General features: G+C 36.4%; 1 protein-coding gene and 1 pseudogene across 4 annotated transcripts in view; both read right to left on the bottom strand.

The window, feature by feature from the left end:
* PLEKHG4B (pleckstrin homology and RhoGEF domain containing G4B) overlaps nt 1-27828 on the bottom strand; it is a 227204-nt gene that overhangs the window by 78331 nt on the left and 121045 nt on the right. For all 4 annotated transcript variants that reach the window (XM_074206372.1, XM_074206370.1, XM_074206369.1 and 1 more), the window contains exons 4-6: nt 18437-18640; nt 18075-18198; nt 9938-10031 (exon numbers count right to left, since the gene is read on the bottom strand). In XM_074206372.1, the coding sequence (XP_074062473.1) occupies nt 9938-10031; nt 18075-18198; nt 18437-18640 (422 nt within the window). The remainder of the gene's footprint in view (nt 1-9937; nt 10032-18074; nt 18199-18436; nt 18641-27828) is intronic.
* On the bottom strand, nt 10424-10599 carry LOC141503854 (U2 spliceosomal RNA; annotated as a pseudogene).

Below are 27828 nucleotides of genomic sequence, written 5' to 3'. Positions count from 1 at the left end.
AAACTACATTTTGGGTAATTGTAGTGATAAAACTTGAATTTCAAGAAAACATGAAGACTTGTCTTCTTTTGCAAAGCTAGCCTGCTCTTGGGGAGTATCATCTCCTAAATAGACTCTCCTGCCCCTGTTCCTTCCTTAATGCTTATACCCTGATGGCTCATTTTCCTTTGGGAAACCAGCTTGCTCTAGGGGAACATGATCCCTCAAGTAACCTCTCATGATCCTATACCTCTCTTTAAGTTGTTTATTCCCCTACTGCTGCTGATGCTATTCCCCTTAGTGGATCAGTGGTTTCCAACTATCCCAACTGCCTGCATGCTTTCTTTTCCTTAACTTCTACCAACCACAGAAATATGTAAATAAACTTTTTTTTTTTGTTCCTAAAAAAAAGAAAAAAAATGAGAAAATGTCTCTTCCTCTCTCTGAAGATGTGGGGGAACCATAGGTGTGGAACACTGCATTTATAATAAGGCCAAACACCTTTGAGATTAGACTGAAGTGTATGTTTTCTTCTTTTCTTTTTTTGATTTTAGGGAATAGCTTCCTAGGAAAGTGAGGGAAAAGTGATAAATTTGGTAATGAAGGTGAAGTAAATAATTAAAAATCAAAAACAGAAAAAATTAGTTCTTCAAATGAGATAGTTGCAAAGTTTTCATGCCTGGTATATATAGTAAGTGCTATATAAACATTTATTATTGTTTTTGTTGTTATTTGTCATTATTATCGTTGCTGTTGTGATGTGCTGACCAAGGGGGTGGGTTCTTTTATCCCATTTTTCTACTTTTTTTAAGATGAGTAGAATACAGTTTTCTAGTGCTCAGTGTCATGATATATTTGTATTACTTCCATCTTATAGTCTCTCTAACTTCCCTGTTTTCTAGGTAGGCTAATCAAAGATTCTGTTAAACTGTATTACGAGAAAATGCCTTTGCCTCCATACAGAAACATCTACTTCATGACTGTGTGGTTTAATGACTCTGTTTTCCATCAGCAGCTTGCTACCCCCCCCATGCCCATCTCAAGTTGATCACTTGGAATCTCAACACTGGCAATTTATTCTCAGCTGCCTCTTAATGGAGAGCTGAAGAGGGGATCATGTAACTCTTCCCCAAGTCTTCTTTGGAAAGGGTTCACATTTTCCAGGTAACACTTTTTCCCATCAATAGCTCTTCCTGACTTAAGACTCCACAAAATATTATGCTCCTGGGCAGGACAGCCCCTGATGGCCTCTCCCCTCTTTGCATTTTGCTTTTGTGTGCTCTCTTTCTCTCACTCAATTATTACAACAAACTTATGAAGTACATGTTATTATAATGTTCATATTCTATCAGAAATTTTTCTCTCAATCCCCCCCCATTTTCTTTTTTAACTGGAAGAGATTCCTCAATTTTACTGGTTTTCAATCTTACCAGGTATCCCAAAGTTCAAATAAAAGCTAATTTTTATTATTTCTTTATTTTGGAATAACTCAAGTGTCTGTATAAATGGATGAGAAGCATTCAATATGAATTAAGTGATGAAGATCATAAATATGTACGTGAGATAGTCCTTGCCCTAAAAGAAACATTTCAAGGATTAGATATAGCTTTTACAGGGGAGAGTTAGCCAGGAAAGAGTGTTTGGGTCTAGGAAAGTCAATGGAATAGTGAATAGAGCACTTAGCCCAGATCTTGGTTCATATTTCAGTCATTTTCCAGTCATGTCCAATTCTTCATGTTCCCAATTGGGTCATGACATACTGGTGAGTTCTGTTAATATATGTCAAGATCCAAATCAAGTTTGTTTGGATAACTGCTTTGAGGAAGAGATGCATTTTTGAAGAGTTTAACATAAGCTGAATTTTAGAATATTTAACTCAAATCAGCAACATTTATGAAATGCTAAGCAAAAGGGATATAAAGAAAGATAAAAAACAGTTTCTGCCCTTAAATTGTAAAGGAGTTGACAATCAAATGGAAGGGACAATATTTTAAGCACTATGTACAAACAAGATATATAAAGGATAAATTAGAGAGATAATCATGCTGGGTTAGCATTAAAATTAATGGAGACCTTGAAAAGCTTCTTATACAAGGTGGTATTTTAGATGAAACTTAAAGAAAGTCAGAGAAGTCAGGAGGTAGATGATGAAGAGGAAAAAAGTTCTAGGCATGTGAAACACAGAGAAAATCCAGAGTATGGAGATGGAGTGTTCTTATTGGAGGAATGCCATGGAGACCAGTCTTGCTTCTCTTTTTCCAGATCATCCATTAATTCTGTATATCTACATTCCCGAGTAATTATCCTCTCTTTTATTTCTTTGGTTAGGCTTGGAACCTTAGATTAAAGTTTTTCTTTTCTGCCAATTATTTCTGCTGGGTAGGCCATAAATTCTTCTTTGTCTTTTAAATCATTCAGGAACATTCAGGAACTCTTGGGAATTTACAGGATCCTCCCCCCATCAGTGTTGATTCATTTCTTTTTGTCTGGTAATGTTATTCATAGATATCATATTCTTTTACTTGATCTGGAATCTGTACTTTCTTCTGCTATTAATATGATTTCTTAGTTTTCTTCACCCTGAGATCTTTGGCAATTTCATCCCTTTGATAGAGGTTTTGCTGCGGGGTGTACAGCAAAGAGAACAGTCTTCTCATATGCTGGGCAGACCAGATTCAGTCTCTGTCCTACATGACTTCTAGGGAGGAGGGAAGAGAACTAGGTACAACTGGATGTTAGGCACTTTTTTCAGGCTTGGTAGACTACCACACAGTCATATGTGTCCTTCCACAGTTCCTCCTGTTCCTCAGTTCATGAATTTCTTTGTTCCTCATTTCTCTGGCCCTGCAGCAATCATGAACTTCTACCATGCACTTGTATCCTTATCAAATTTCTGTTGTTTGTACCTCTTGGGCACTGACTTCTGGTAGAGGTTGGGGGGAGAAAAGGTAGGAATATAGAGTTGAGTTCTGCTGTAGGTCAATTGGTCAGTTTGTGCAGCCCTGCTACTGGAAATGTGGTGGGCTCTAGTATGGGGGGGGTGTGGAGCAATCATGCATTAGGGGGTATACGGCTTATTAGTTTCTGTTGTTATTCAAATTTTTACCTTGTTTGTATTTTTGGTGTCCTGGATCATAAAAATTATTGAAATTGCTTTATATGTGGCCTTTAACTTTTCTTTTGGAGAAATTCAAGAGGTCATGAGAATGGGAGAAAATGTGTATTTTTCAATCGTGTTGGTTACGCGATCCCACCAAAAACCTCCACAATGATCCTTTAATTGCCAAACTGTTGACTTTTTCTCAATTCTCAAGTTTCTCAATTTGTCTGCTGGTCAGTCACTAGAGTATGTAGGGGGCAGTAAGATGAAAGTAAAATGATTGGAAAGGCAGGAAGAAAGTTAAATTATGATAAGCTTTAAAAGCCAAACAGAGAATTTTATATTTGATCCTGGAGTTTACTGAATAGGGGAATGATATAGTTATAGCTGCACTTTAGGAAGATAACTTTGATACCTAAAGAGGTTGGATTAGAATGGAGAGAGGTTTAAAGGTAGGAAGTCAACTTGAGGCAGGAGTTACCCACTTTCCTGTTGCAAAGTAATGGGAGGGGACAACATGAGGTGCAAAGATTGGGAAGGTATGATTGGGTTTTGATTTGCCTCCGAGGGAGGAGACATTCACTCTGATAAGATCACAGATCCACCAGAACATTTTTAATTAAGTCCTCCTGATACATCCAGAGAAGTATGAATGAAAATGGATGTGGGCCAGTCATGCAACTAGAGTGATAGATAAACAATGGAAAGTCAATGTGTTTGACTGGCATTATCCATACAATGTCAAGGGGTCTTAAGGAGGGGTCCCAGCAGGGAAGATTGGGGGAGGGGAGCACAATGATTTATTAAGGACCTATAATGTGTGAAAAATAATGCACATTATTCTCTCATTTGATCCTCACAATAACCCCCAAAATACACATTATTATTATTATTACTATTATTATTATTATTATTATTATTATCATCATCATCATCATCATCTCCATTTTATAGATATGGAAACTAATGTAGACAAAGGTTAAGTAACTGGTGTAGTTTTATTGTCTGATGCTAGATTTGAGTCATGTCTTCCTGATTCCAGGTCCAGTGTTCTATCTCTATCTTCAGAGAGCTCCAGAGAAATGGAGTTTAAGGTACAGGTAAAGAAAGAAATTTTGCAAGGTGGAGACATGATTTAATACAGAAAAAACTCGAAAATTTCATGATTTTCTTACTTCTGACTACTGGCTATAATCAAACTGCTGTCCTAAACAATATGAGTCAAATACTATTTCTCCTTTAATTCACTTAACAAATTATAGTTTACAGCAAAGAAAGAGTGCATGTGTGTTTACACAGAAAAGAGTGTTTCTGTTCATGTGATATGGCTGAGGATGAAATTCAGGCCACAGCTTTTTGGAATAAAATAATCATTTTAGTGCACGATGAATTTATGTCTAGAAGAGACCTAAGCAGGCATTCATTCCACTCCCATTACCTCTTCATCCTCACTCCCTTCTTTAAAAAAAAAATAGAGGAGAATGGAATTCCAGAAAGGTTAAATGCATAGTCCTTTTATCTAGGGTCTTCTACCTCATTTAAAACAATTGGTAATCAATGAAAAATGATCAAAGTATCGTAGAACTATAGGGAGAAGGGCTTTCAGAAGTCAATTAATCCAATTCCTCCATATTACAGATGAGGAAATTGAGGCCTTAGGAAGTTCAGTTACTTGCCCAAAATCTTGGGCAAGGTCACATTGGTATTAAGTACCAGAGGTAGGATGATGTGTTTGGATTTCCACAAGGATCTAGATTTAGTTCAGACTTATCTGTAAGAATCTGCTTAAGTTAGCAAGGGATTAGATAAAGGGTGTCCCAAACTTTTAAGTGTAGTTTTCAACAGTAATAGCTTAATTGGGCATAATTCCCTAGTCCTGGAACTATTTTTTTTAACATAAAGTAATACTGAATTCTGTTGCCTCATAATATATCCCACTAACTCTTTTTCTCATCTTTAAAAAAATGATTTGTTGTTTACCCACACTCCCCTGACTTTGTCCTTAGGGAGATGATTTTTAAGTTTAATAGCTTAAGGTCACACTAAGACTTTTGGGAAACTGTATTACTCTCTAAGGAAGTCTAAACAGGACTTTGATTCAAGATTTTTTTTTCACTTCTATTTCCTTCTGTGAATATTAGCAAACATTAGGGCTTTAGTTAAAACATATAAGCAATATATTCTCTGAAATATTCATTTATATTAAAGAGTTTTTCTTTGTAGAACCCTACATGTTGCTAGATTACAAGTGAAGGAAACTTTATCCTCTCAGAATTCAAGGAGGTTATGATTGTTACAGATAGCAGCACCCTAGATACTACACTTTTGGGGCTGGTAAAGTATTTCCCCTTTTCCACAGTATAATGAGCAAAATAGCCTGCTCAGTGTTTTGCAATGGTGAGTTACAATGTAGTGAAGGTGACCAAGAATCACATTTTCCCCATGGTTTGAGAAGGCCGAGATAATACATTTTAATAAATTAAAATTGCTTTTTATTTGTTTGTTTTATTGTTATTTTAAGTGGCCTTGGAAGTGGGAGAAGGAAGGGATATCATTCTAGTAAAACAAAGCAGAATCACAGATGTTTGTATCTCTTTTAGTCACAAGAGAAAAATACAAGACCAATAACTTCTCTCAAGGGCTGCTCTGCTTCACTTTTATGTCCTTTTCCTTTTGTTTCTTTTCTCTCTTGGATTACATGTTCAAAATAAATGAATAAAAGTCTTTCAACAGTCTGTCTTTTAAGAGTCAATTGAGGTTTCCTGGAATAGCATGTTGCCTAATTACACTAAGTTATCTTCATAGAAGTTTTTTTTTAAATTTTATTTATTTAAGGCCCAAGGTTACACAGCTAGGCAATTTGTTAAGTGTCTGGGAAAAATTTGAACTCAGGTCTTCCTGACTCCAGGGCCAGTGCTGTGCTACCTAGCTGCCCCCTAGAAGTTTTCATAAACTCAGTAAGACCAGTATTTTCTTTAAACCAATTTCCCTTATTTTCTTCTATTCCAAGTTTTTTATGGCTGGAGTTGAGCCCTCCATTTCTTTCTGCCTTTAACACTGGTCTAAGACAACAGAAGGCTAATAAAGTAGCAAAAAGGAAGTTGGGTCCTGTTGGAGAATAAAGAATAAAGGCAAAATCTCACCAGTAGGAGAATTTTCTAAGGGCAGAGAGGCAAGTGCTGCCAAAAAAACCAAAATAAAAAACAAACAAACAAAAAAAACCCTTGGGCTTTCAAATGAAAACAACCATGTTTTATTCCTCATGTTCTGTATTTTAGCATAGTTAAGTCTCATGGTGTGATTGGCAAAAGATTCCCCGTGGTGAACTTCTAAGTTAAGATAGGTTTTGATTTTTATCAGTGGAGGGAGAATATTCACATTGATGAGATCACAGATGCATTTGTGGATTTTGAGTTGAGCCTCATGATACTGGCAAGACTGGTGAATGGAGGAGGAAGAAGACCAAATACTAAAGGACTAATGAAGGGATTGGGATCATGCCATATAAATATTTATTATAGCAATGACAATAATAATAGCTAGCATCTATATAATGCAATGGGGCAGCTAGGTGGTGCTGTAGTTTACAGATCTGGAGTCAAGAACACTCATCTTTATGACTTTAAATCTGGCTTCAGACATTTACTAGTTGTGTGACCTTGGACAAGTCACTTAATTCTATTTACCTCAGTTTCCTCATCTGTAAAATGAGCTGGAGAAGAAAATGGCAAGCCACTCTAGTATCTTTGCTAACAACTCCCATGAGGTCATAAGGAGTTGGGCATGACCAACAACAATATATAATGCTATAGGGTTTGCAATATGCTTTATATATGTTACTTTATTTGATCCTCACAACCCTGTAAGTTACATTTTACATATGAGACACCTAAAGCTGAGAAACATCAATTAACTAGTCCAGGGTCACACTGTAAGCATTTGAAGCAGAATTTGAACTCTAGTATTTTGACCCAGGGAACTCAGAGAAGAATACACTTAAGAGGGAATGTGATTAGTTAGTGTTATTGAAGTGCAGCATAGAATTTGGAGTTGTCTTGCTTGGTTTCATAAAGTAGAAGTAAATAGAAACCAATTTCACTTAAATGAAAATATTCCCAATATTTATAGTTGTTTAGAAGCATAACAGAATGCCTCAGGAAGTAGTCATTTCCCTGTTACTGATAATTTTCAAATGAAAATTGGATGACTATTTGTTAGCTATAATAAATGAGATCCTTAATCGGATATGGATTAGAGTAGATGGCCTGTGAAATCTCTTCAGAATCTGAAATCTCAAAATACTATGATATAGTAAGCTCTTAGATATGTGTTTATAGAACTGGCTGTAATTTTAAAAATAAAAATGTGATTTTTTCCCTACTTTTTCCACTGTTTATTTCTCCCATTCTTCTTTAGTCTATTTATTGTGACTCAGAAACCAGACTTGGAGTTTTTCTTTTGAATGTGAACAATAACACTTGGTCTTTATTCCACTGGTAGCCTTGGAAACAAATCACCGAGAAGAGCAGTGCCCCAGAAACAGAACAGCCCAAGGTAATGTTTCCCACCTCCTAAAACATTGAGCATCAGCATAATATCTAAATCTGCCACCATGAGATGCTCAGCCTTTAAGTCTTAACAATGCAGTCTAGGGACTTTGTTAGGAGGAACCAAGTACTAGGGAAGGGGGAGTAAGTCAATGGTTCAAGAATCAGGATGCCAAGAGGGTCAGTTTTTAAATTCTTAGGTTTCCAGATCTGAGAATTTTTTTTTTTTTTGGTCAGGTAAAAATTCCTTTTAAGCTAGAGTTAGTTCAAGAATCAGTTATGGAGAAACAGAGGGTTGGGAGTGGAGACTAAGGTTATAATCCCATTTAGTACCAATCACTGAGCTTCATGACCTTGGGAAAGTCACCCTTTTACTTGGCCTCACTTTTCTCACCTGTAAAATGAGGAATTTAGAACCTCTTAGGGCTTTTCCCTAATCACCTCATTTACAGAGTAGGTTGTATTTTTGAACTAATATAACAAATGGGAAACTGCCTGATGAAGTAAGAAGCCAGATAGAAACCACTGCCACCCCCCCCCCCCACCACAATACAGAATCATAAAATCTCAGCAATGGAAGGGATGGCAAGGGTCATTGGTTCAAACAATAGCTAAAAATGGATGCCTTTTATAACATGCAAAATATGCCTTTGTTTTAAAATTTCAAGTGAAAGGTTCAGCTCTCTATGGAGGCAACTTTTTTGAATGACCCTAGTTCTTAGTAACTTTTCCTTACATCAAACCCCAAATTATTTCTCTGTAGTTTCCAACCTTTGACCATAGCTCCACTCTATGGAGTGAAGCAAAACTTGAATTCTTTTATCCACCTGGCAGCCTTTCAAGGATTTATAGGCAGCAATCCTGTAAGGTTCTTCTTTAGACTCAACATCCCTAGTTAAACATCCCTAGTTTCTTCCAAAGATTCTCATATGGCATTAATTCCAAGCTTTTCAATATCCTGTTGCTCACCTCTGGACATTTTCTAGTTCATTAATGTCCTTCCTAAAATGCAAAAACTCAGAATAAAGCACAGTATTATAGATGTGGTCCAACCAGGGCAGAATTCCATGGTCCTGGTACCTTTCCTCTCTTAATCAAGGGTAAAATTGCATTTTATTGCTTCAAATGAATTCCGATAAGCAGAACATTTTTTATCTGATTTTTTTAATTTAATTTTTTTATTTTTTCTAATTACGTGTAAACCAATTTTCAACCTTTTTTTTTAAATTTTGAGTTCCAAATTCTCTCACCCACCCAACTTCTCTCACTGAGAAGGCAAATAATTTGATAAAAGTTATACATGTTCCTTGCATCTTTTTAAAATAAATTCTTACTTAGTCACATTTCTTTTACCTTGTCCTTATAATGTTGGGTTTATTTTTTGCCTATGTGAGACTTTATTTTTATCTCAGTTAGAATATACTTTATTACATTAGGTCAAATAAGTGTTTCAAGATCTTTTTGGATATTGACTATTACCCAGGATGATGGCTATCTTGTCCAACTTTGTACTATTTTCAAGTATGATAAAGATGCCATCCAGGTTGTTAATCAATTGGCAATAAAAATGTTAAACAGCTCAAGACCAAACAGAAATCTATTTTGCATTCTACTGGAGACCTACTTTCAAGTCAATACCAACCAAAGTTACTTTTGTGTCCAGTCATTCAATCCCTTCCACATTTCAAGAAAGGAGCAAAACATTCTGTGAGCTGGCTTTAAAATATTAGAATAGTAAGATAAATAAGAAAATGAGGCCAAATCCTAGAATGTCTTAGTCTTTTTATCAAAATGACCCTGATGGAACTTTTGATTATTCAGAGCAAATGAGCAGCATTATTGATACTCTAACTAGACCACATAATTTAGCATCACCAGAGAACTTTCTGACCTGCTGTTTGTTTTTCTTTCATTTACTACTAAAAACAAAGGTTACCCTAGTGGTCACTGATGAAATCAAATGCCAAAGAATCTTTGCAATAACTTCTTTCCCTCTTTCGTGCAGCTAGTGGACAAAATTGGCATAATGTCTAAAAGAGAATTCTTTGGCTCTACTTTGTTCTTTTAAAAAAATATTGACTTTGGAACAAATACAATATCCTTTTGATCCCTCATTCCATTTCTTTGCATTTCACTTCAGTCAAAATATCAGTGATAACCTTTCTACCTGCCTCCTCCAGAATTCCTCTAATACTTTTTACTCCTTTTGGAGTACTGATTTACCATCTAAACTACACAGTTTAATTAAGAAGACAAACCAAGTCTTTAAAACCACAGAAACCCTAACAAAGGATGAGTGCAACAACCATACCTGTAATGCTGTGACAGCTCTGAAGAAAGTAGGGAAAGGCTGGCTTTTTCGAGCATCCACTAAGATGACCAGTCCCAGATCCCGCACTTCCTTCCTGGAAAAAAGAAAAGTGGATTGACTTTTCACTGGTGCATTTAAAATTTATTAGCAATTAAGGTTATTACTAATACTTCAAAAGATCATCTGCGTCTAAAATTTGGTGGTCCTACTGATTTCTAGATATTCAAGACCTCTTTCCCCCCCAAGAAACGAAATTATACTCAAATTAGAATTATTATTTCAGCTTAGTCAATTAATTTTGTCAAGAAGCTGATTCATCAACTACACTGATGATTAACAACTTTGCTTTTCTTACTCTGAAAAAATTTCATCCTATCACTGCAAATATACTCAGCACTGTCAAATAAATTAAATATGAAACAAAAAAGTAAAGACTTGTCTTTGAGTTTTTCAAAAGAAAAAATATCAACTGAGATAACATATGTAAAGTATTTTACAAAACATTAATATGCTACTTAATGTTAGCATTAATGAAAAAGCATTTATTAAGAGCTTAGAAAGTGCCATACATTATTATTATCATTGGATATAAAAATTCATCTTGGTAGAGCTGGGAGAGAAGATATTTACACTTGATCTTAGCCAAAAGGCCGAGAAGCGATTGGGAGAGAAGATATTTGCAAAACTAAGCTTTACTCATTGATTTTTCTAAAGGTATAGAAGATAACAGAAAATAATACTCTGAGATAGTAGACTTGGGAATCAAGGGGATCAACTCTCAGCTGTTACAAATCTATACGAAGTTTTCTTAATTTTTCTCTAAAGTGTTCTTAGAATTTTGTCCTTTTTTTTAATGTATTGAAGGCAATGGGGATGGGTGGCTTGCTCAAGGTCACACAGCTAGGCAATTATTAACCATCTGAGATCAAATTTGAGCTCAGGTCCTCCTGACTCCAGGGCTGGTGCTCTATCCACTATGCCACCTAGGTGCCCCAGTTTAGAATTTTGGAGGGGTGCTCAGTCCCCTTCTCTTTCTCTCTTTTTTATTGCTGCCACTTTTCCTTGAATGATCTCCTCACTATTCTTTCATCTGGATTTTTCTGCCCTTAGCATGGATATTCCTTATCTTCCCCTTAGTTCACCTGAGACAGAATTTGAGTTTTTCAGACAGAATTTGAATTTTTCAAAAATAATCTTATAACAACTCAGGGCAAAATCTGAGATGAAAACGTAACATTAAAGAAATACTTATGGAGTAAAATATTAGGAATCTTATCTAAAGATCTCCTTAAATAGTATTCTTGGGCAAACTAGTCTATTTTCATTTCTAGCCTTGCAATGTGATCTGCTACTAAACTTTGGAGAAGAACTAAGCTGTAATAATTTTGGACAATGTTTTAATTTAATCTACGCTAAACAGAAAATTTTACAATACTAGCATTATCTTGTTCTTTCAAGTCCTATTTTTTAGAAACTCCATTATCTATAATAGTTTACATTTATAGGCTTTAATTATTAATCTCAATGAAAATATTTTTGACAGTCAGCATATTTTCAGTGCTGAATCTTAGATTTATAAAATGTTTATTTTCTGAGAAGACTTCCTTAGATGTGATAGAACTTAATTTCTATAATTATATTTTACTGCAATAATGATAGGCATAAAATGATCAATAGGAATCAAAAATTTTATGTAACTACTTTAAAAAAAACCATACTTTTGGGTTGCATCAAAAATAAGCAGATTATCCAGATCATGAAAAGGAAGAGACTTGCTACTTTCAGGCCTTGCTGAAGTAAACTTTGGAGACTTTATCTGATTTTGTTGTTAAATTTTAAAAATGGACATTGACAAATAGAAGTGTTTCTAAAAGAAGTAGGGTCATTATGGTCAAGAGTGGAGAAATACTATATTAGGAGAAATAATGTTAAGATACGAAATAGTTTAGAAGAAAGTGAGTTCCTTATAGGCTGGGGGGAATTTTTTTTGTCTTTCTATCTCTAGCAACTAACATTACCTGGAAAATAGTAGACACTATGTAAGTATGCATGGAAATGAACTGAATTAGATAAGACTAAGAGCTGTGTTCAAACGGATCACTGTTTTTTTAAAATTTTATTTATTTAAGACAATGGGGTTAAGTGACTTGCCCAAGGTCACACAGCAAGGCAATTATTAAGTGTCTGAGGTCAAATTTGAACTCAGGTCCTCCTGACTCCAGGGCCCGTGTTCTTATTCACTGTGCCACCTGGCTTGTCACCCACTGTTTTTTAAAAAATGTGAAATTGGTTGTTAAAACAATGAAACTCAACAATTTATTTATTAAGATTCTATTCTGGGCACGAGTTCTATGATGCTCTGGGGAGGCAGAACTAGATGTAATGAGTAGAAATTATAAGTAGAACAACTTTTAAACAATTGTTCAATTGCTCAGTTGATGCTGACTCTTCATAACCCTCTGGATCATGTGCTGTATACTGCAAGCCAAATAATGTCCATAGAGTTTTCTTGACAAAGATACTGGAGTGATTTACCATTTCCTTCTCTAGTGGATTAAGAAGTTAAGTGACTTGCCCAGGTTATGAAGCTATTAATTGACTGAAACTGTATTTGAACTCAGGTCTTCCTGTCTCCAGGCCCAATGCTCTATCCAGGGAGCCTTCTTTAAACAGCTAGAGTTTTCCAGTAAAAGAATAAGCACAATAAGTGCACTTGCCTTCAAATGAAATTTGTGAACAATAGTCCAATTGGATGATGATTCTTTTGTAGTGTTGCAAAAAGATTCCTGATTTGGATAAAAGATTTGGGAAACTTCTCTGATTTTCTGTTGTATCAATAAGTCAGCACATGATATTTTAAAGACAGCAGGGATATTTGAAAGAAAACATATTAGAACATTGCTCTATTTAAAAAAAGAAAAATTGAAATTTAAGCCTTCAGATGATAATTTCTCATACATCTCTTCATCAGTTCCCTAATGGGCATCTTTTCAACTGGAGAATAAATAATTTATTGCTATCTTTTTTTGAGAAGTTTTTATATTTTGGCATCTGAGTAATGGATGTCATTTTAGTAATGAGAGTTTTAAGTCCAATAAAAGTATCCATTATTTTTTGCAGAAAGTCACAGGATATGCAACTTATGTTATTATAAATTGATCTGGGAACACTGAGAAGTTAAGTGACTTGGTCAGGGTCACAAAGCAGTCAGTATTTGTCAGAGGTGAACCTTGAACCCTGGTCTTTCTGATAATGAATGAGGTCACATCTCTAGCTATAATACTACATGGACTGACAGGCAGCCAGTTTTTTAATCACTATAAATGAAAATTAAGATTCATTCTAATTTAAGAAAATTATATACATGTACTTATAGTTTATAAACTTGTGAAAAGTCTCCTAGAGATTATTTGCTAATGCATCTCAGAATTTAAAAAGAAAAACCCTTCTCTTGACTTTCTCAATACTCTAGCATATTAGATTCTTCCATGGCCATGGAACAATGTTTTTGTGGGGGGTTCTTTTGTTGCTAAGAAATGCTTTTAACCAAACTATAAATCAAATGCTTGACAGAAAGCAATTTAACTGATTTCAACTATAAGAAACTTATTTTTACACTCCCAAGAAAATAAATTTACAGTGTTCTGAAAAGGACCTAAGAGACAAAAAAGTAGAAAAAAAAAACTTGGCATCTCAGAAAAGATGGTATCTGGAAGAATGCCCTAAAATCCTATGAAGCAAAGCTAGAAGACTTAGTATAAAGTTGGGGAAACAAAAGGGATCCCAAGATGTGAAGTAATTTGGAAATAGCGAGTGTGGTTACCACAAATAAATTAATCAACATGCATTTATTAGGCATTTAAAACATGCCAGGCACTGTTTTGGGTGCTGGATACTCAAAAATAAAACAATCTAGATGGACAGGGTTTGGAACAATATTGAGTGTGAAATTTAGAGTGAAAGAATCTGACTTTGAACCTTATTCTTTGTATCATTCTGAGCAAATCACAACTTCATAGCCTCAGTTTCCCTTATTTATAAAATGAGGAAGTTGTACTTTCTAGCTCTAAATCCTATGATTCTAAAAACAAGTAACTGTCTACATAACTACTGACTTGGACCTGGTTCATAACATTTTTTAGGAGAATGACAAAATGATATCTTGACTCACATCAAGTCTACATATTATCTTAAAAGATCAAGACAAAAAAAAAAGATCCAGACAGAAAAGACTGATGACTATTTGGCTTCTATCCAAACTGAGATGGAAAGGACCTGAAAGTCATCCAATAATTGGATGGTGAGTTGGGAAAATAAAAAATATGTTAGAATTCTGCTTACAAAAACAAGGGCTAAAGAGATACTAATGGAAAGAAACCTAAGATCATTTATCTAGGTAAATGTATATGTCTAACATTCATGCGTGTTTATATATGTGTATATATTATAATGTATATACATATATAAACACGTTAGCCATGTATATATTATATAGATAAGAATCAAATCAGTTTGGGATTTTGGTCAAGCAGCACCAAGATCTATTTTGAAATTCATTGGACCCATGCTGAGATAGTCAAGGAGGTAGGATCAAAGTTCCTTGTTGAACTATTCTATCCATTTATGGTGGAAAAAAATATTGATGCAGTTTGGCAAAGTGGATAGACAGTGGACCTCAGAGGATGTTCAAGTCCAGATTATGGCATTTTATAGTGTGCTGCTGAGCAAGTCTCCTTGGAGTAGACAATAAAAAACTTGAGCAACCTAAAATGATGCTGTAGGGTAAATTGAAGGAAAAAAGTAGATATCCTTAAAGCCTGTGATTCTCAATTTTTTGTAGTTATAACATATTCTGCCTATTTTTAAAATTTTTGACTGGGTTTCACTATTTGAAAAGGAATATGGGGGCAGCTAGGTGGCACAGTGGATACAGCTCTGGTCCTGGAGTCAGGAGTACTGTGTGACCTTTAACCACATTGCCTTGTAAAAACCAAAAAAGAGAGAGAGGCAGGGAGGGGGAGAGGAAGAGAGCCACAGAGAGACAGAGAGAAAAAGGGATAAAATATTTTGAGTATTTGAAATTATAGTGAATTAAAATGATTTTTATTTAGAATTGTTTTAAATTTTCAGGATATTAAGTCATGATCAGGAAAAGATCCTTGACCTCATTTTTAAAGAATTTCTATAGGAAAAATGTCCTAATGTCCTAGAAGCAGAGGGTAAACCAGAAATTCAGAGAATACACCAATCACCCCTGGAAAGAGATCCAAAAAAAAAAAAAACCAACCCCCAGGAATATTATAGTGACGTTCCAGAACTTCCAAGTCAAAGAGACAATATTACAAGCAGCCAGAAGGACACAATTCAAATACTGTGAAGCTGCAATCGGGATCACACAGGACTTAGCAGCAGCAACTACACTAAGGGCTCATAGGGCTTGGAATATAATATTCTAGAAGGCAAAAGAGCTTGGAATGCAACCGAGAATCAACTACCCAGCAAAACTGAACATCCTCTTCTGGGGAAAAGATGGACTTTCAAGGAAACAGGGGAATTTCAAATGTCCCGTTGAAATGATCAGAACTGAACAGAAAATTTGACCTTCAAGTACAGGACTCAGGTAAAGCATAGAGAGGGAGGATGAGAAGGGTAAATTATGAGGGACTTAATAATGATGAACTGCATGTATTCCTGCATGGAAAGATGATACTGATAATACTCATATGAACTTTCTCATTTAATAGAGCAGGTAGAAGGGGCTTTTATAGATGAAGCACTGGAGAGAGCTGAATTTGAAGATGTAATATTTGTAAAAATGGGTCAATGGGTGAAAGGGAAATGTGCTGGGAGTAGGAGAAAAGAGGTAATATAGGCTAAGATATTTCATATAAAATATATTCATGTAGCTTTTGCAATGGTAGGGAAAGGGGGAAGGCAAGGGGGAATGAGGGCACCTTCACTCTCATCGGAAATGGCTCAGAGAGGAAACAACATACACACTCAATAGCATATACATATTTGAAACAAAAAAAGAGAGAGGGGGGATGGGGAGGGGAGGGGGGGATGTGGGTGATAGAGGAGAGGGTAGATCAAAGGAGAGGACAGTCAGATATAACACATTTCCTTTCTTACTTTTTGCAAGGTGCTGGGATTAGGTGGTCTGTCTGGGACCAAAGGGCCAGGTGGTTGCTGGGTCTCTGGGGTGAGATGTGGCCTTGGGGCCTCTTGGCCCCAGGGCCAGTGCTCTGTCTGCTGCACCACTTGGCTGCCCAACAGCCAAGTATCTTTCAATAAAGATGGGAATGGGAACAGGGAATTAGGTGAGGGAAAGTCATGATAGACCTTTTAACACCAGGATTGGGACAAGTATTCTAGGTTTCAAGCTATGAGTCTCTAAATTTTTTGGTTCAATACTACTCTAGGGATCTAGGTGGCAGAAAGTTTGAGTAGAAGTTGTTTTCTTTTACTCTCTTTGTTCTCAGGAAAGTCAAATGCATTTGCAGATAAATAAAGACATTTAATTCATTACTTATTACAGCACACAATTCAGATGTGGCATTATCATTAATAGTGGTATCATAATCATTATTATCATTATTAATATCACCATCATTATTATTGTCATCATAGTCATCTTTATTATGGATACTTTCATTATTAATATTATTGTTGAATTGTGGAAGCTACCTTCACCAATGTAAGTAACTGAGAAATTATAGTTTTAGAGCATTTTGGGGGATATCAAAAGGCTAAATGACTTGCTCATTACTATAGAATATCTGTCAAAATTAGGATGTGAATCCAGATCTTCTAAGACCAGCCCACCATTTTCTATATCACGATGTCTCTCAGTACTTTATTAACTGAGTAAAATAGTAAAATAATTCCAAAATGAAAAACATATTTATTGCCATTTGTAGAGATGCAGCATAAATTCCTGCTAGTATAGATCTTTTAATAATGAATCTTCTGGATTCCTTACAAACATAGCTCTTATTTTCAATAGCATCAGTCCTAAAAGCTTTTATTTGGCAAAGTATAAGAGAGGAGGAAGGGATCTAGAATGCTGGACCTGAAATAAGCAAAATTCATGTTCCTGAGTTCAAATCCAGACATGTACTAGCTTAAGTGACTCTGGGAAAGTCATGAAAATTATATGGCCTTAGTTTATTCATCTGTAAAATGAGTTGGAGAAAGAAATGGCAAAATCGGGGCAGCTAGGTGTTGTAGTAGATGAAGCACCGGCCCTGGAGTCAGGAGTACCTGGGTTCAAATTCAGTCTTAGACACTTAATAATTACCTAGCTGTGTGGCCTTGGGCAAGCCACTTAACCCCATTTGCCTTGCAAAATCCTAAAAAAAAAATGGCAAATTCCTCCAGCACCTTCATTCATAAAACCCCAACATGGGGTCACAAAGAGTGACAGAAGGTAAGCCTTAAAAGTCTTATTTTCTAGACACGTGGATATTATAACCATGAGATCTTAAGAGCTGGGAAGGAACTTTAACCACCTGTCTAATCCTGTAATTTTACAGAAGAGAAAACTGAAGGTCAGAAAGGGAGACCTGTCTAATATCCCATAGCTATAGTGAAAGGGCAAAAGTTTGAAAGCTGACCTGCTTCCACATCTTGTACCCTTCCCAATTCTCCCTCCTTATCAGGGGCCATTTTTCCAAGGGGTGAGTGTTGGTACTGATTCTTCTTAGTGGCATGATATATTTAGTGTTTAACAATTACTTGCTAAACTGGTCCATGTGAAAGTTTTTTCCTCCCTGGTAAGTTTGTGCTAGAGGGATGCAGGAAATAAGTTTGGGGGCTAGATTATGGAAGGTCTTGAAAGTTAGGCAACTGGTGTCAATAGTAACTTCCTTTTCTATTGTTCTTGGTTCAGATGTATCCAGATATATTGAATATGCACTATAGCATCTCTATATTTAAACCAGGGAATTTCATGGATTTTATTAGAAGACTAAAAGGTTGAATCAACCCAACTACTGTTCCTGATTTTGAATGGAATTTGTATTGTACCATGTCTGGAAAGGAAGGAAAACCTATAGATAAACAAAGTTTTCTCAGACTGTGCCATCACAACTTCATCTGAAAGTAGAAAAGCAAACTGGCTGAGATGAAGCCTGACCTGGGAATGCTGTAGAGGTACATCAAAAGGCGGGTAAGCTCACTGCTTGATGACTGCTCCTTTGACCAGAATGTACTTCTGGTACACACCTGTATCACTGCCCTCCCAGTACGGTCTCTGGTCCCTGCAAAAACAAAGAGCCACCTTTCAGAAACCTGTGTACCAGACACCAAGGAAATGGAGAGACACAGTGTCATTCTGGCCTGGATACCATTCTTGGTTTTGCATGAGATGTAGGGAGCAATAACAGCAGGGAATGTAAATACAAGTGTTTGTAAAATAGTTTCAACAACATCTAATGTGTGGCTTGGCTTGAATGGAAGAGACTGGCATGCTGGAGAAGGGATTTGGATGCAACTTACCAGGGATGGATATGATTCCCGACTGAAGTAACTCTTGGTTGATTTCGATTAACTGATTGGGCAGCTTGTGATAAAAGTCTCCTGTGCTTGTAGTCAACGGTTCACTCTCACAGGGCAGTGATTCAGGGGATACGTTTGAAAATGTGTTGGACTCGTGGCTTTGGAAGCTGTTATTTGCATCTCTTGAGGTTGTTCTCTGAACATCTGGCCAAATGAGAGAGACTTAATTGAAAGGGATGTTTTTTTTTTCTTTCTGGTTAAAGACATTTACAGTGTCTACAGGTTCAAACACATGCCCAAGAAAATAGAGATTTACAGATGACTCTCTGGTCAGCTTCCTTCCATGCTCCTGCATTGCACATACTACATTCTAGAATGCAGGTCCAGATCCTATCTCATGCTACCTGTCCTGTCCCTGATTCACCTTGTTGCCCTCTAGTCACCTGCCTGCCATGTCACTGGCTTCAATTCTAATTCTGGGAATGGTAATAGAATCAATTCTACCCTCCTGAGAAGAAGAGAAGTCCTGTGACTCAACTCATTATGTAGACCAAAATACCCTTCCTTTGCTATTGTTCCACTAAATGTGTTGCCTTCTCCCATTAGAATATAAACTCATTGACACTATTACATTGTTGGTGGAGCTGTGAACTCATCCAACCTTTCTCGTGAGAAATTTGGAACTACACCAGCAACAAAAATGTGCATACCCTTTGATCCAGCAATACCACTACCGAGTCTATACCCTGAAGAGATGATGAAAAAGGGTAAAAACATCACTTGTACAAAAATATTCATAACAGCCCTGTTTGTGGTGGCAAAGAATTGGAAATCAAGTAAATGTCCTTCAATTGGGGAATGGCTTAGCAAACTGTGGTATATGTATGGCATGTATTGTTCTAATAGAAACCAGGAAGGATGGGAATTCAGGGAATCCTGGAGGGATTTGCATGAACTGATGCTGAGTGAGATGAGCAGAACCAGAAAAACACTGTACACCCTAACAGCAACATGGAGGTGATGATCAGCCTTGATGGACTTGCTCATTCCATCAGTGCAACAATCAGGGACAATTTGGGGCTGTCTGCCATGGAGAATACCATCTGTAGCCACAGAAAGAACTGTGGAGTTTGAACAAAGATCAAAGACTATTGCCTTTAATTTAGAAAAAAAAAAACAACCTGATATCTTATTGTCTGATCTTGTTCTCTTATACTTTATGTTTCTTCCTTAAGGATATGATTTTTCTCTCATTACACTCAATTTGGATCAAGGTACAACATGGAAACAATGCAAAGACTGACAAATTGCTTTCTGTGGGGGTGGGGGTGGGGGGTGGGGGTGGGGGTGGGGGAGGGAAGTAAGATGGGGGAAAATTGTAAAACTCAAAATAAATAAAATCTTTAATGACAGAAAAAAAAGAATATAAACTCATTGAGTGCAGAAAATGCTTTCTTATTTTATATACTGATAACCACAATGCTTAGCACAATTTGTGGTACATAATAAGTACTTAATTACTGTTTTTTCATTCATCATGCCTTTGGCCCAAATCAAATTTATTAATTGGATATTCCTAAAAAGTTGGGCATAAATGAAAATTTAAAAACATAGACTATTTTAAATGTATCAGGAAACTTACTGGGGTTTTTTTTTTTTTAAAAAAACCCTGCAGTAAAACATTTTTTGCAAAATGAAGATTTTTTAATATGAATAATCACTCTAATCTATTTTCAGACTTTTATATAACTGACATTTATAAACATATAGCACTTTACAGTTTACAAAATATTATCACACTTAAGCTAATGTTGTCTTAAATTAAAATTCTATTTAAATTCAATAAATTATAAGTGTGGAACACGTTCCTAGATGCTGGCAGAGATTCAAGGATAAATTAAGACATGGTCCCTCCTATCAAATTACTTAGAATTTTGTGAGGAAGATAAAATTTTCAGACAAATGTATAATACAATGAATATAACAAGTACATAAAACATTCAAACTATAAACAAATGCACATTTCCTCAACTTTTCTTAGAATATTTTGACTTTTCCTTTGGCTCTCTTTAGTCTGTAACTTGTATTATTCTTCTTTATACATGTGTCAAATTTCCAAATATAAAGATAAACCTCCCTGGAGGGCCAAAGATAAATTAATTTTTCACCTTTATGTTTTGTAGTAAGTAAGTTCAGATTGGGAAGATCATTGAATACCGTATGGAGATGATGGCCTTTGATCTAGTTAGGGAAGGATGAAGAGAATTTCAACAGATCAAGAGACAAATGGTGAGGATAGAATGTTCTAGGCATAGACAAATTCTTGTATGAAGTCTTAGAGATAGGGAACTATAGGACATATTCAAGTTACAATGGATAGTAGAGTCTGAGAGGAGAGAAATTGGAAGGAGGTATGTCAGATAATGCTGGTACAAGATTGTAGATGACCCTGAATTCCCAGGATGAAGAAAGTAGACATTCATCAATAAGCAATTAAAGAGTTTTGAGTAGAAAATTATCAGATCTGTGGAGAAAGATTAAGCTGACAATGTTGTATAATATTAATTGAGAATTGGGATGAGGAAAATGATGAACCTGAAACAGGAATTGGAAAGATCTAAGCAATAAAGAATTGCTATCAAGGTGATGGTGGTAGGGAGAGAAGAATAATACAATAGAAAATATGTTAAATATAAATATATACATGTACATATATTTGTATGTAAAATGAGAAAAAAGAAACTAAAAATGGAACTATGTACAAATAATGACAAACTATAAGCTCTGTAATAGAGAAAACTGTATACAGATTTTGTTATTATAGAATCATAGACCTAGAGCTGGAAGGTGATCTCTGAATCCAATTTAGTCTATACCTCTTTATTTTACAGATAAGGACAGTGAAGTCCAGGGATGTTAAATGACTTGTCCAAGATTATACCACTAATAAACATTTAGGGTCTTCTGACTTAATCCTGTTTGCCTCAGCTATCTTATCTGTAAAATGAGCTGGAGAGGGAAATGGAAAATCACTCCAGAATCTCTGCTAAGAAAACTGCAAATGGGGTCACAAAGAATCAGACATGACTAAAATAATGAACAACAACTTCTGATTCTAGAGTCAGTGTCTTTTCCCCCACTCTGTCACAATTCAACAAAATTTGCTAAATGTCTATTTGGTACAATTTTCCTCTACCCAAGGGCAGAAGAAAATAATTTTACAAATTATTGGTTTATCTGAGTTACCAATGATCCAAGGAGAGATGAAATCATCACATGAAAAATTATGCAGGCTGCAGTAATAAAAAGGACAATGGATTTGGAACAGAAGACCAGGTCCAAAGGCAAAGTTTGCTATAACCATCTTCATAGTCTTGGACAAGTCCTTTCACTTCTCCATACCTCATTGTCCTCATTTGTATTATGAGGAGACATGATCTGTGAGATCCTATTAGTTCTACATTCTCTTTTTTTTTTTGCAAGGCAATGGGGTTAAGTGATTTGCCCAAGGCCACAAAGCTAGGCAATTATTAAGTATCTGAAATCAAATTTGAACTCAGGTCCTCCTGATTCCAGGGCTAGTGCTCTATCCACTGTGCCACCTAGCTATCCCTAGCTCTACATTCTGTAGTTCTTGTGACTATAACATTTTTCAACTAGAGGCAACTCTAGTAAGGAACTGGTCTCTCCCAAGGAGTTAAGATCAAAGTTTCGTACCCCCAACATGCAACAGAGCACAGATCAAGAAGCTGCCTCCTTTCATCAGTGTCCTTAAGAGGAAGAGCTACCCAGTAGTGGCAAGTTTCATTTAGTAGACTAACAAGGAAAGCATTAATGCTATAGCTTGGATCATCTGTTTTTGTTAAAGTTATCTATGGCCTCTGAGTTATTTCAGACCTGGATTGTGGGTGAGTAAATACATTGCTCACATACTTTCTCATTCAAAAAGAAATTAAAATGGAATAAAAGTAATTAATCTTCTTTTGGGATTTCCCCCATCTAAATCCCATCTCTTTGTGTGATCACTTTTTGTTTCAGCCCCCTCAGAAATAACTCATCAGCAGAGGGAAAGGCAGGGGAAGCACAACTCCTGTGTGTGGGGCAGACATAGTTCTGGGAACCTATAGCAATCACCTGGGTGAAAGATTTTAGAAATAGTAGACTGATTTGGCAACCCAACCCAAGGGGTGAGTTCATGAAAACTTAAATTAGTCCATACAATATTCTCAAAAACAATGTTATTTTTCAGTTATTGTATGATTAATGTTAAGTAGACTTCAAGATACCAGCAAATGACATTCTGACTTTCAGTGATTCATTCATTGCCTGAGGTAATTGAGTTCTTTGGGTCAGAGATAATTAAATAATAGATTCCCAAAATGGATTAGTAAGATAATGTGGTGCTGTTTTTCAGTCTCTTCAACTGTGTCTGCTTTCTTCATGACTCCAGTTGAGATTTTCTAGCAAAAGATAATGAAGTGGTTTGCTATTTCCTTCTTCCTGCTTATTTTACAGATGAAGAAACTGAGGCAATGAGGATTAAGTGACTTGTCCAGGGTCACATGCCTAGTAATTTTCTGGTTAGGTCATAAGAGAATATTTGGAGAAAAAAGGAGAGACTTGAGCTATGTTTGTCAAGGACTTTAAAAGCCCAAGTAGTTTGTATTTGATTTTACAAGCTGCAGTAAACCACTGAAAGTTGCTAAAGAAGGCAGTGATATATATTCTTAGGCTTTGGGTATATCAATCTAGTAGCCAAGTATAGAATGGTCTGGAGTCTAAAACTGGATGCAAAGGGTCCAAGTAGGGGGAACATTATAATAATGAAAATGAAAAATGATAAGGACCTGAACTGAGGATAACAGGAGAAAGAATGGAGTGAATGCAGAAAATATTACGGAGGTTGACTTGATGAAGTTTGGCAGCTAACTGGATGAGAGAGACAATAACTGGATTAGAGAAGGGAGAGAGTTGAGACATCCAGATCAGTTAGAGGCCCTTCTAATCATTTAGGTGAGAGATGGTGAGGGATTTGACCAAGATGGAAGATTGCCTGGTTAGAGAAGAAAAGATGCCAGATACATTGTGGAGGTAGGCTTGATAAGGTTTGGCAAATGATTGGTTATGTGAAGAGGAAAGAGTGAGGAGTTGAGGATGACTCCAAGATTGCAAATTAGAATTAAATAGATGGTGGTTCAATAGATAGAACTAGGGAAATCGGGTCTACGTGTGTGTGAAAATGAGTTTTGTATGGACATGCTGACTTTAGGACTTGCTGTTCTTTTTTGTTGATATGGTTTTCTTAGACCAGGGACATCGCTCCACCTCCTGGACTCTCAAACCCTTCCCTTTGCTAATTGATTTTCTGGCCCTGAAATTATTACTTTAATACCCATACTATCTGCCAAATTCTTTTAGCTAGACCACTGGCTAGTCCTGTCTTCTCTGCTTTGTTCAGTACTTCTTCCTCCTAGATCCTGACAAAGTTGCTCTATAAATGGGGCATGGGTTGGATTATTGCCTGAAATCTCAGAAAATGGGAGCTACAATCCAGCTTTCAATTGTTGATGCTTACCTGTACCCCATGTCTGGTGCCCATGAGTGCTCAGGTAAGGCTTTTCATCTTCATGGTCTTTTACCATGAAGAAATTCACAATGGGGGCTCCAAGAGATAGTGCCCAGGGTTGGAGCCATTAATTAATGCCTTATTTACACTCATAAAAAAAGAGATTCCCTGGGAAAGTCTCATGGCATCTTGTTTTCATGAGACTGCCAAGAGGACAGCAAACACACAGCATTCTTCATACCACACAAAAACAAAGCAATGCATTATTGGTTTAAGGATCAAAAGAGCTCAAAAGCTGTCTCTGAGTCAGACCACAAATGAACACTGACTCAACTTGATCTGAAAACAAAGCTTTTCAACCCAGGAAACCAACTTCGAGGCTCTCCCTGTGCTTGCCCAAGAAGCACTCCTCAGAACCACAGTCTGGAACTTTCAGTCTAGAGATTTCTGACCTTGTCTCTTGCCTTGCTGTAGGATACCAGGAGAAATGATTGAGATTTTGAGTTTGTGTGAGGCTTCTTGAGAATTCAAGCCTAGATACAGGTATTCCTCAGTTTAGACTCTTTATCAAGGTAGGGTGACCTATAGTTGAAAATAACTAACTCCAAAAGAGGGACAAAAATAAAATCACTCCCCCTGGGCCATCAAGCCACTATGCTTTAAGCATTTTTGTTTGGCTTGTACAGCTGCTCTGACCATCTGGGAATCTCTTCTGTCTAGATTCCTGTTCACACCTGCTCTAAATGCTTATCCATCCATGTTCAGCAGGGAGCAAAGGTACAAGACAGAGGACAGCTAGCCTGTGCCCTTGGATCACTTAAAGCACCACTGAGGAGTTTCTTGTTTACATGGGACATTGCTCTCTGCTCATCTATTTCTTTCTGCCTGTCCTGAATCTGCCTGCTGTTAGATCAGACTTCATCAATTCATTCTCTAGTTTGGTTTGGAGTTCATGATATTAACTTTAGTCAGGTTACTCAGACTCTGCTTATGCAGCTGGTGTCCTTAGACGCTGGACACATCTTCTTCAACAGTACTCTGAGTACTGGCTCATTTCTCTTCTGCTCACTGATATCCTAGCCTTGACCTTTTAGGTTCAAGTCTAGACTCCTGGTCTTGACCTGTCCTGTCTGGCAAACAGTCCTGACTTGGTATTGACAACCTGAACAGATACACCTTTTCACACATAATCAAATTAACAGAGGCACATAAATTTCATTTGGTTACTTATTTTCCCCTCATTGGAATTGTGAATTTACTTGTTTATTGGGAAGCAATTCATTACTAGTAAGGTGACTAATGTGAAGAGAAAAAGATGAGGCATAGTATATTGGTACTTAGTACTCACACATATATGGAAAGGCTTTTTGTTTGTTTGCTTGTTTTTGCAAGCAAATGGGGTTAAGTGGCTTGCCCAAGGCCACACAGGTAATTATTAAATGTTTGAGGTCAGAACTGAACTCCAAGGCCATTACTCTATCCACTGAGTCACCTAGCTGCCCACTCCTTTTTTAATGATCTTTTTGCAACTAAAAAAAAAATCCAGGAATTCATCAGTAGTCAATTATAAGCTTGAAAGCACTTTAGGATTCTAATATCTTCAGGTGTTCATGGATCTGTTTAATATCCATTAATGTATTATGAGGCTTCAGATCAGTTTTCACTTCAAATCAGGTTAACATTCTGTTTAAGAGGGAATTTAACCAGAAAGACATCATTTGCAACATATTTACTGGCTAAATAAGATTCCTTTGCAATTACTTTTTTGTTGTTGTGTTTTTTGTTTAGGTTTTTGCAAGGCAATGGGGTTAAGTGGCTTGCCCAAGGCCACACAGCTAGGTAATTATTAAGGGTCTGAGGTCAAATTTGAACTCAGGTACTCCTGACTCCAGGGCCAGTGCTCTATCCACTTCACCACCTAGCCGCCCCCTGCAATTACTTTTAAAGCTAGTTTGAGCCATACAAGAAAATCTCACTTCTGTTTAGGCACTCCTCATTTTTGACTAACAATGGTATTATTGTCCAGTTTGAGCAACAATATTTTAAATTTATGTAGTGGTTTTTAAAATATTTTCACATGCAATATCACATTTGTCAAATAAATGATTACCAAACTTTCAGGTGATACAAAGCTGGAAGGGATAACTGATATGTTTGATAACAGAGTAAGGATTCCCAAAAGACCTAGAGAGGTTAGAACTATGAGCATAATAAATTTTAAAAAATCACCTTTACCAAGAACAAGATGGGTAGATGGGTGGGATCTGTAGCTAGGCAAAAGTTCTGGTGAAAGATCTGGGATTTTTAGTAGAATACAAGCTTAGTGAATTGATTGCATGATCTTACAGTTAAAGAGGTAAAGGCAAGTAAAGTGGATAGAGCACTATACTGGAAATGGGAATACCTGGGTTCAAATTCTATCTCTGAACTTATGGCAGTCATTTAAACTACCTGACTGTCAACTTCTTCACTTGTCAAAGAGGATAAACTGTACTGTTATACTACCTCATAGGGTTGTTGTGAGATTCAAATGAGATGATGGATGGAAGTCATCTGGAAGATGGCAGCTGGGATAGCAAGAATAAATGGAAGGGCATGCCTGTCTCAGGACTGACTGAACAAAATGGGGAAAGTCCATCAAGGAGAAGAGAAAACTTAGGTAAAACATTGCTTTTTTCAAGTATTTGAAGGACTGTCAGGAAGAAAGCCATGCTTGGCCCCAGAAGGTAGAAATAGGAGCCATGTGAGTCTACTCCAGGGAGGTGGACTTAGGCTAAGCATAAAGTTAAATTTTCCAATAATGAAAACTGTCCAAAAGTATAATAGGCTGCCTTGAAACACAGAAGGTTCCCCTTCACTGTATGTCATTGAGCAGTAACTGATGAATCAATGATTAGTTATGGAGAAGAAGATAATCGTATATAGTTTGGGGCAGGGGTTCTTAACCTTTTTTGTATCATGTATTCCTATATTAGTTTGATGAAGCCTAGGAATTCCTTCTCAGAATGTTTTTAAAACCATAAAATAAAATACACAGGATTATAAAGGAAATAAATTATTTTGAAATCCAGTTATTAAAATATTTTTTTATAAACCAAGTTCATGGACTACTAATTAGGCTAGAGGGTCCTTTTTAACTAATATTCAAAATCCCTGTGCAGTCTGGGTGTTACTGTCCCTATTTTATTGACGAAGAAACAAAGAGTAAGAGTTCTCTTAAGGAGGCATAAATGAAGTGTTTTGTCTTGATCACATTGTTCACTACTATGTATTGGACCTTATGCATCAAATTACTTCTGAATAACAAAATAAGATAAAAAAATCCAACATTTAAAAAATGAAGGACATTCAAAAGAATATGCCACAAGCTGTGGAGGTTCTTTTAAATGAAGAATTTCAAAATGTGTTTTGAGCAATTTCTCTACTGTTAGATCAAGTGTGAGGTTTTTCAGGGTGACTCCTTCAAAGGGGACAACATTCATTTCACTGAATATGTTTTGGTATTTTTGTTAAATAATCAGCCTCCCCTACTTTATAATAACACCTGGGAGCATAGGACTATTAACCCAAACTTTAGGAGGGAGTCTCAGAAGCCCTCTAGGTCAGTCCCTTCATTGTAAAGATGAGGAAATTAAGTTCCAAGAAAGTAAAATGACTTGCTGAAGGTGACACAGGAATTAAGAATCAGAGATAGGATTTGAAACTGGGTCTTTTATAAAGAACATGATTTTTAAAACAAATCTTTTTAGATTTAACAACCCTAACATTCCTTAATTTGGCCAGTCTACAACCATTTCTTAAGGACTTACTAGGGTTTATATGCTTT

This window comes from Macrotis lagotis, chromosome X, assembly GCF_037893015.1.
Source record: "Macrotis lagotis isolate mMagLag1 chromosome X, bilby.v1.9.chrom.fasta, whole genome shotgun sequence".
In the NCBI taxonomy this organism is placed as follows: Eukaryota; Metazoa; Chordata; class Mammalia; order Peramelemorphia; family Peramelidae; genus Macrotis; species Macrotis lagotis.
Note: the sequence above shows the minus strand (reverse complement) of the source record. Positions and strands in the feature narration are given on the sequence as shown.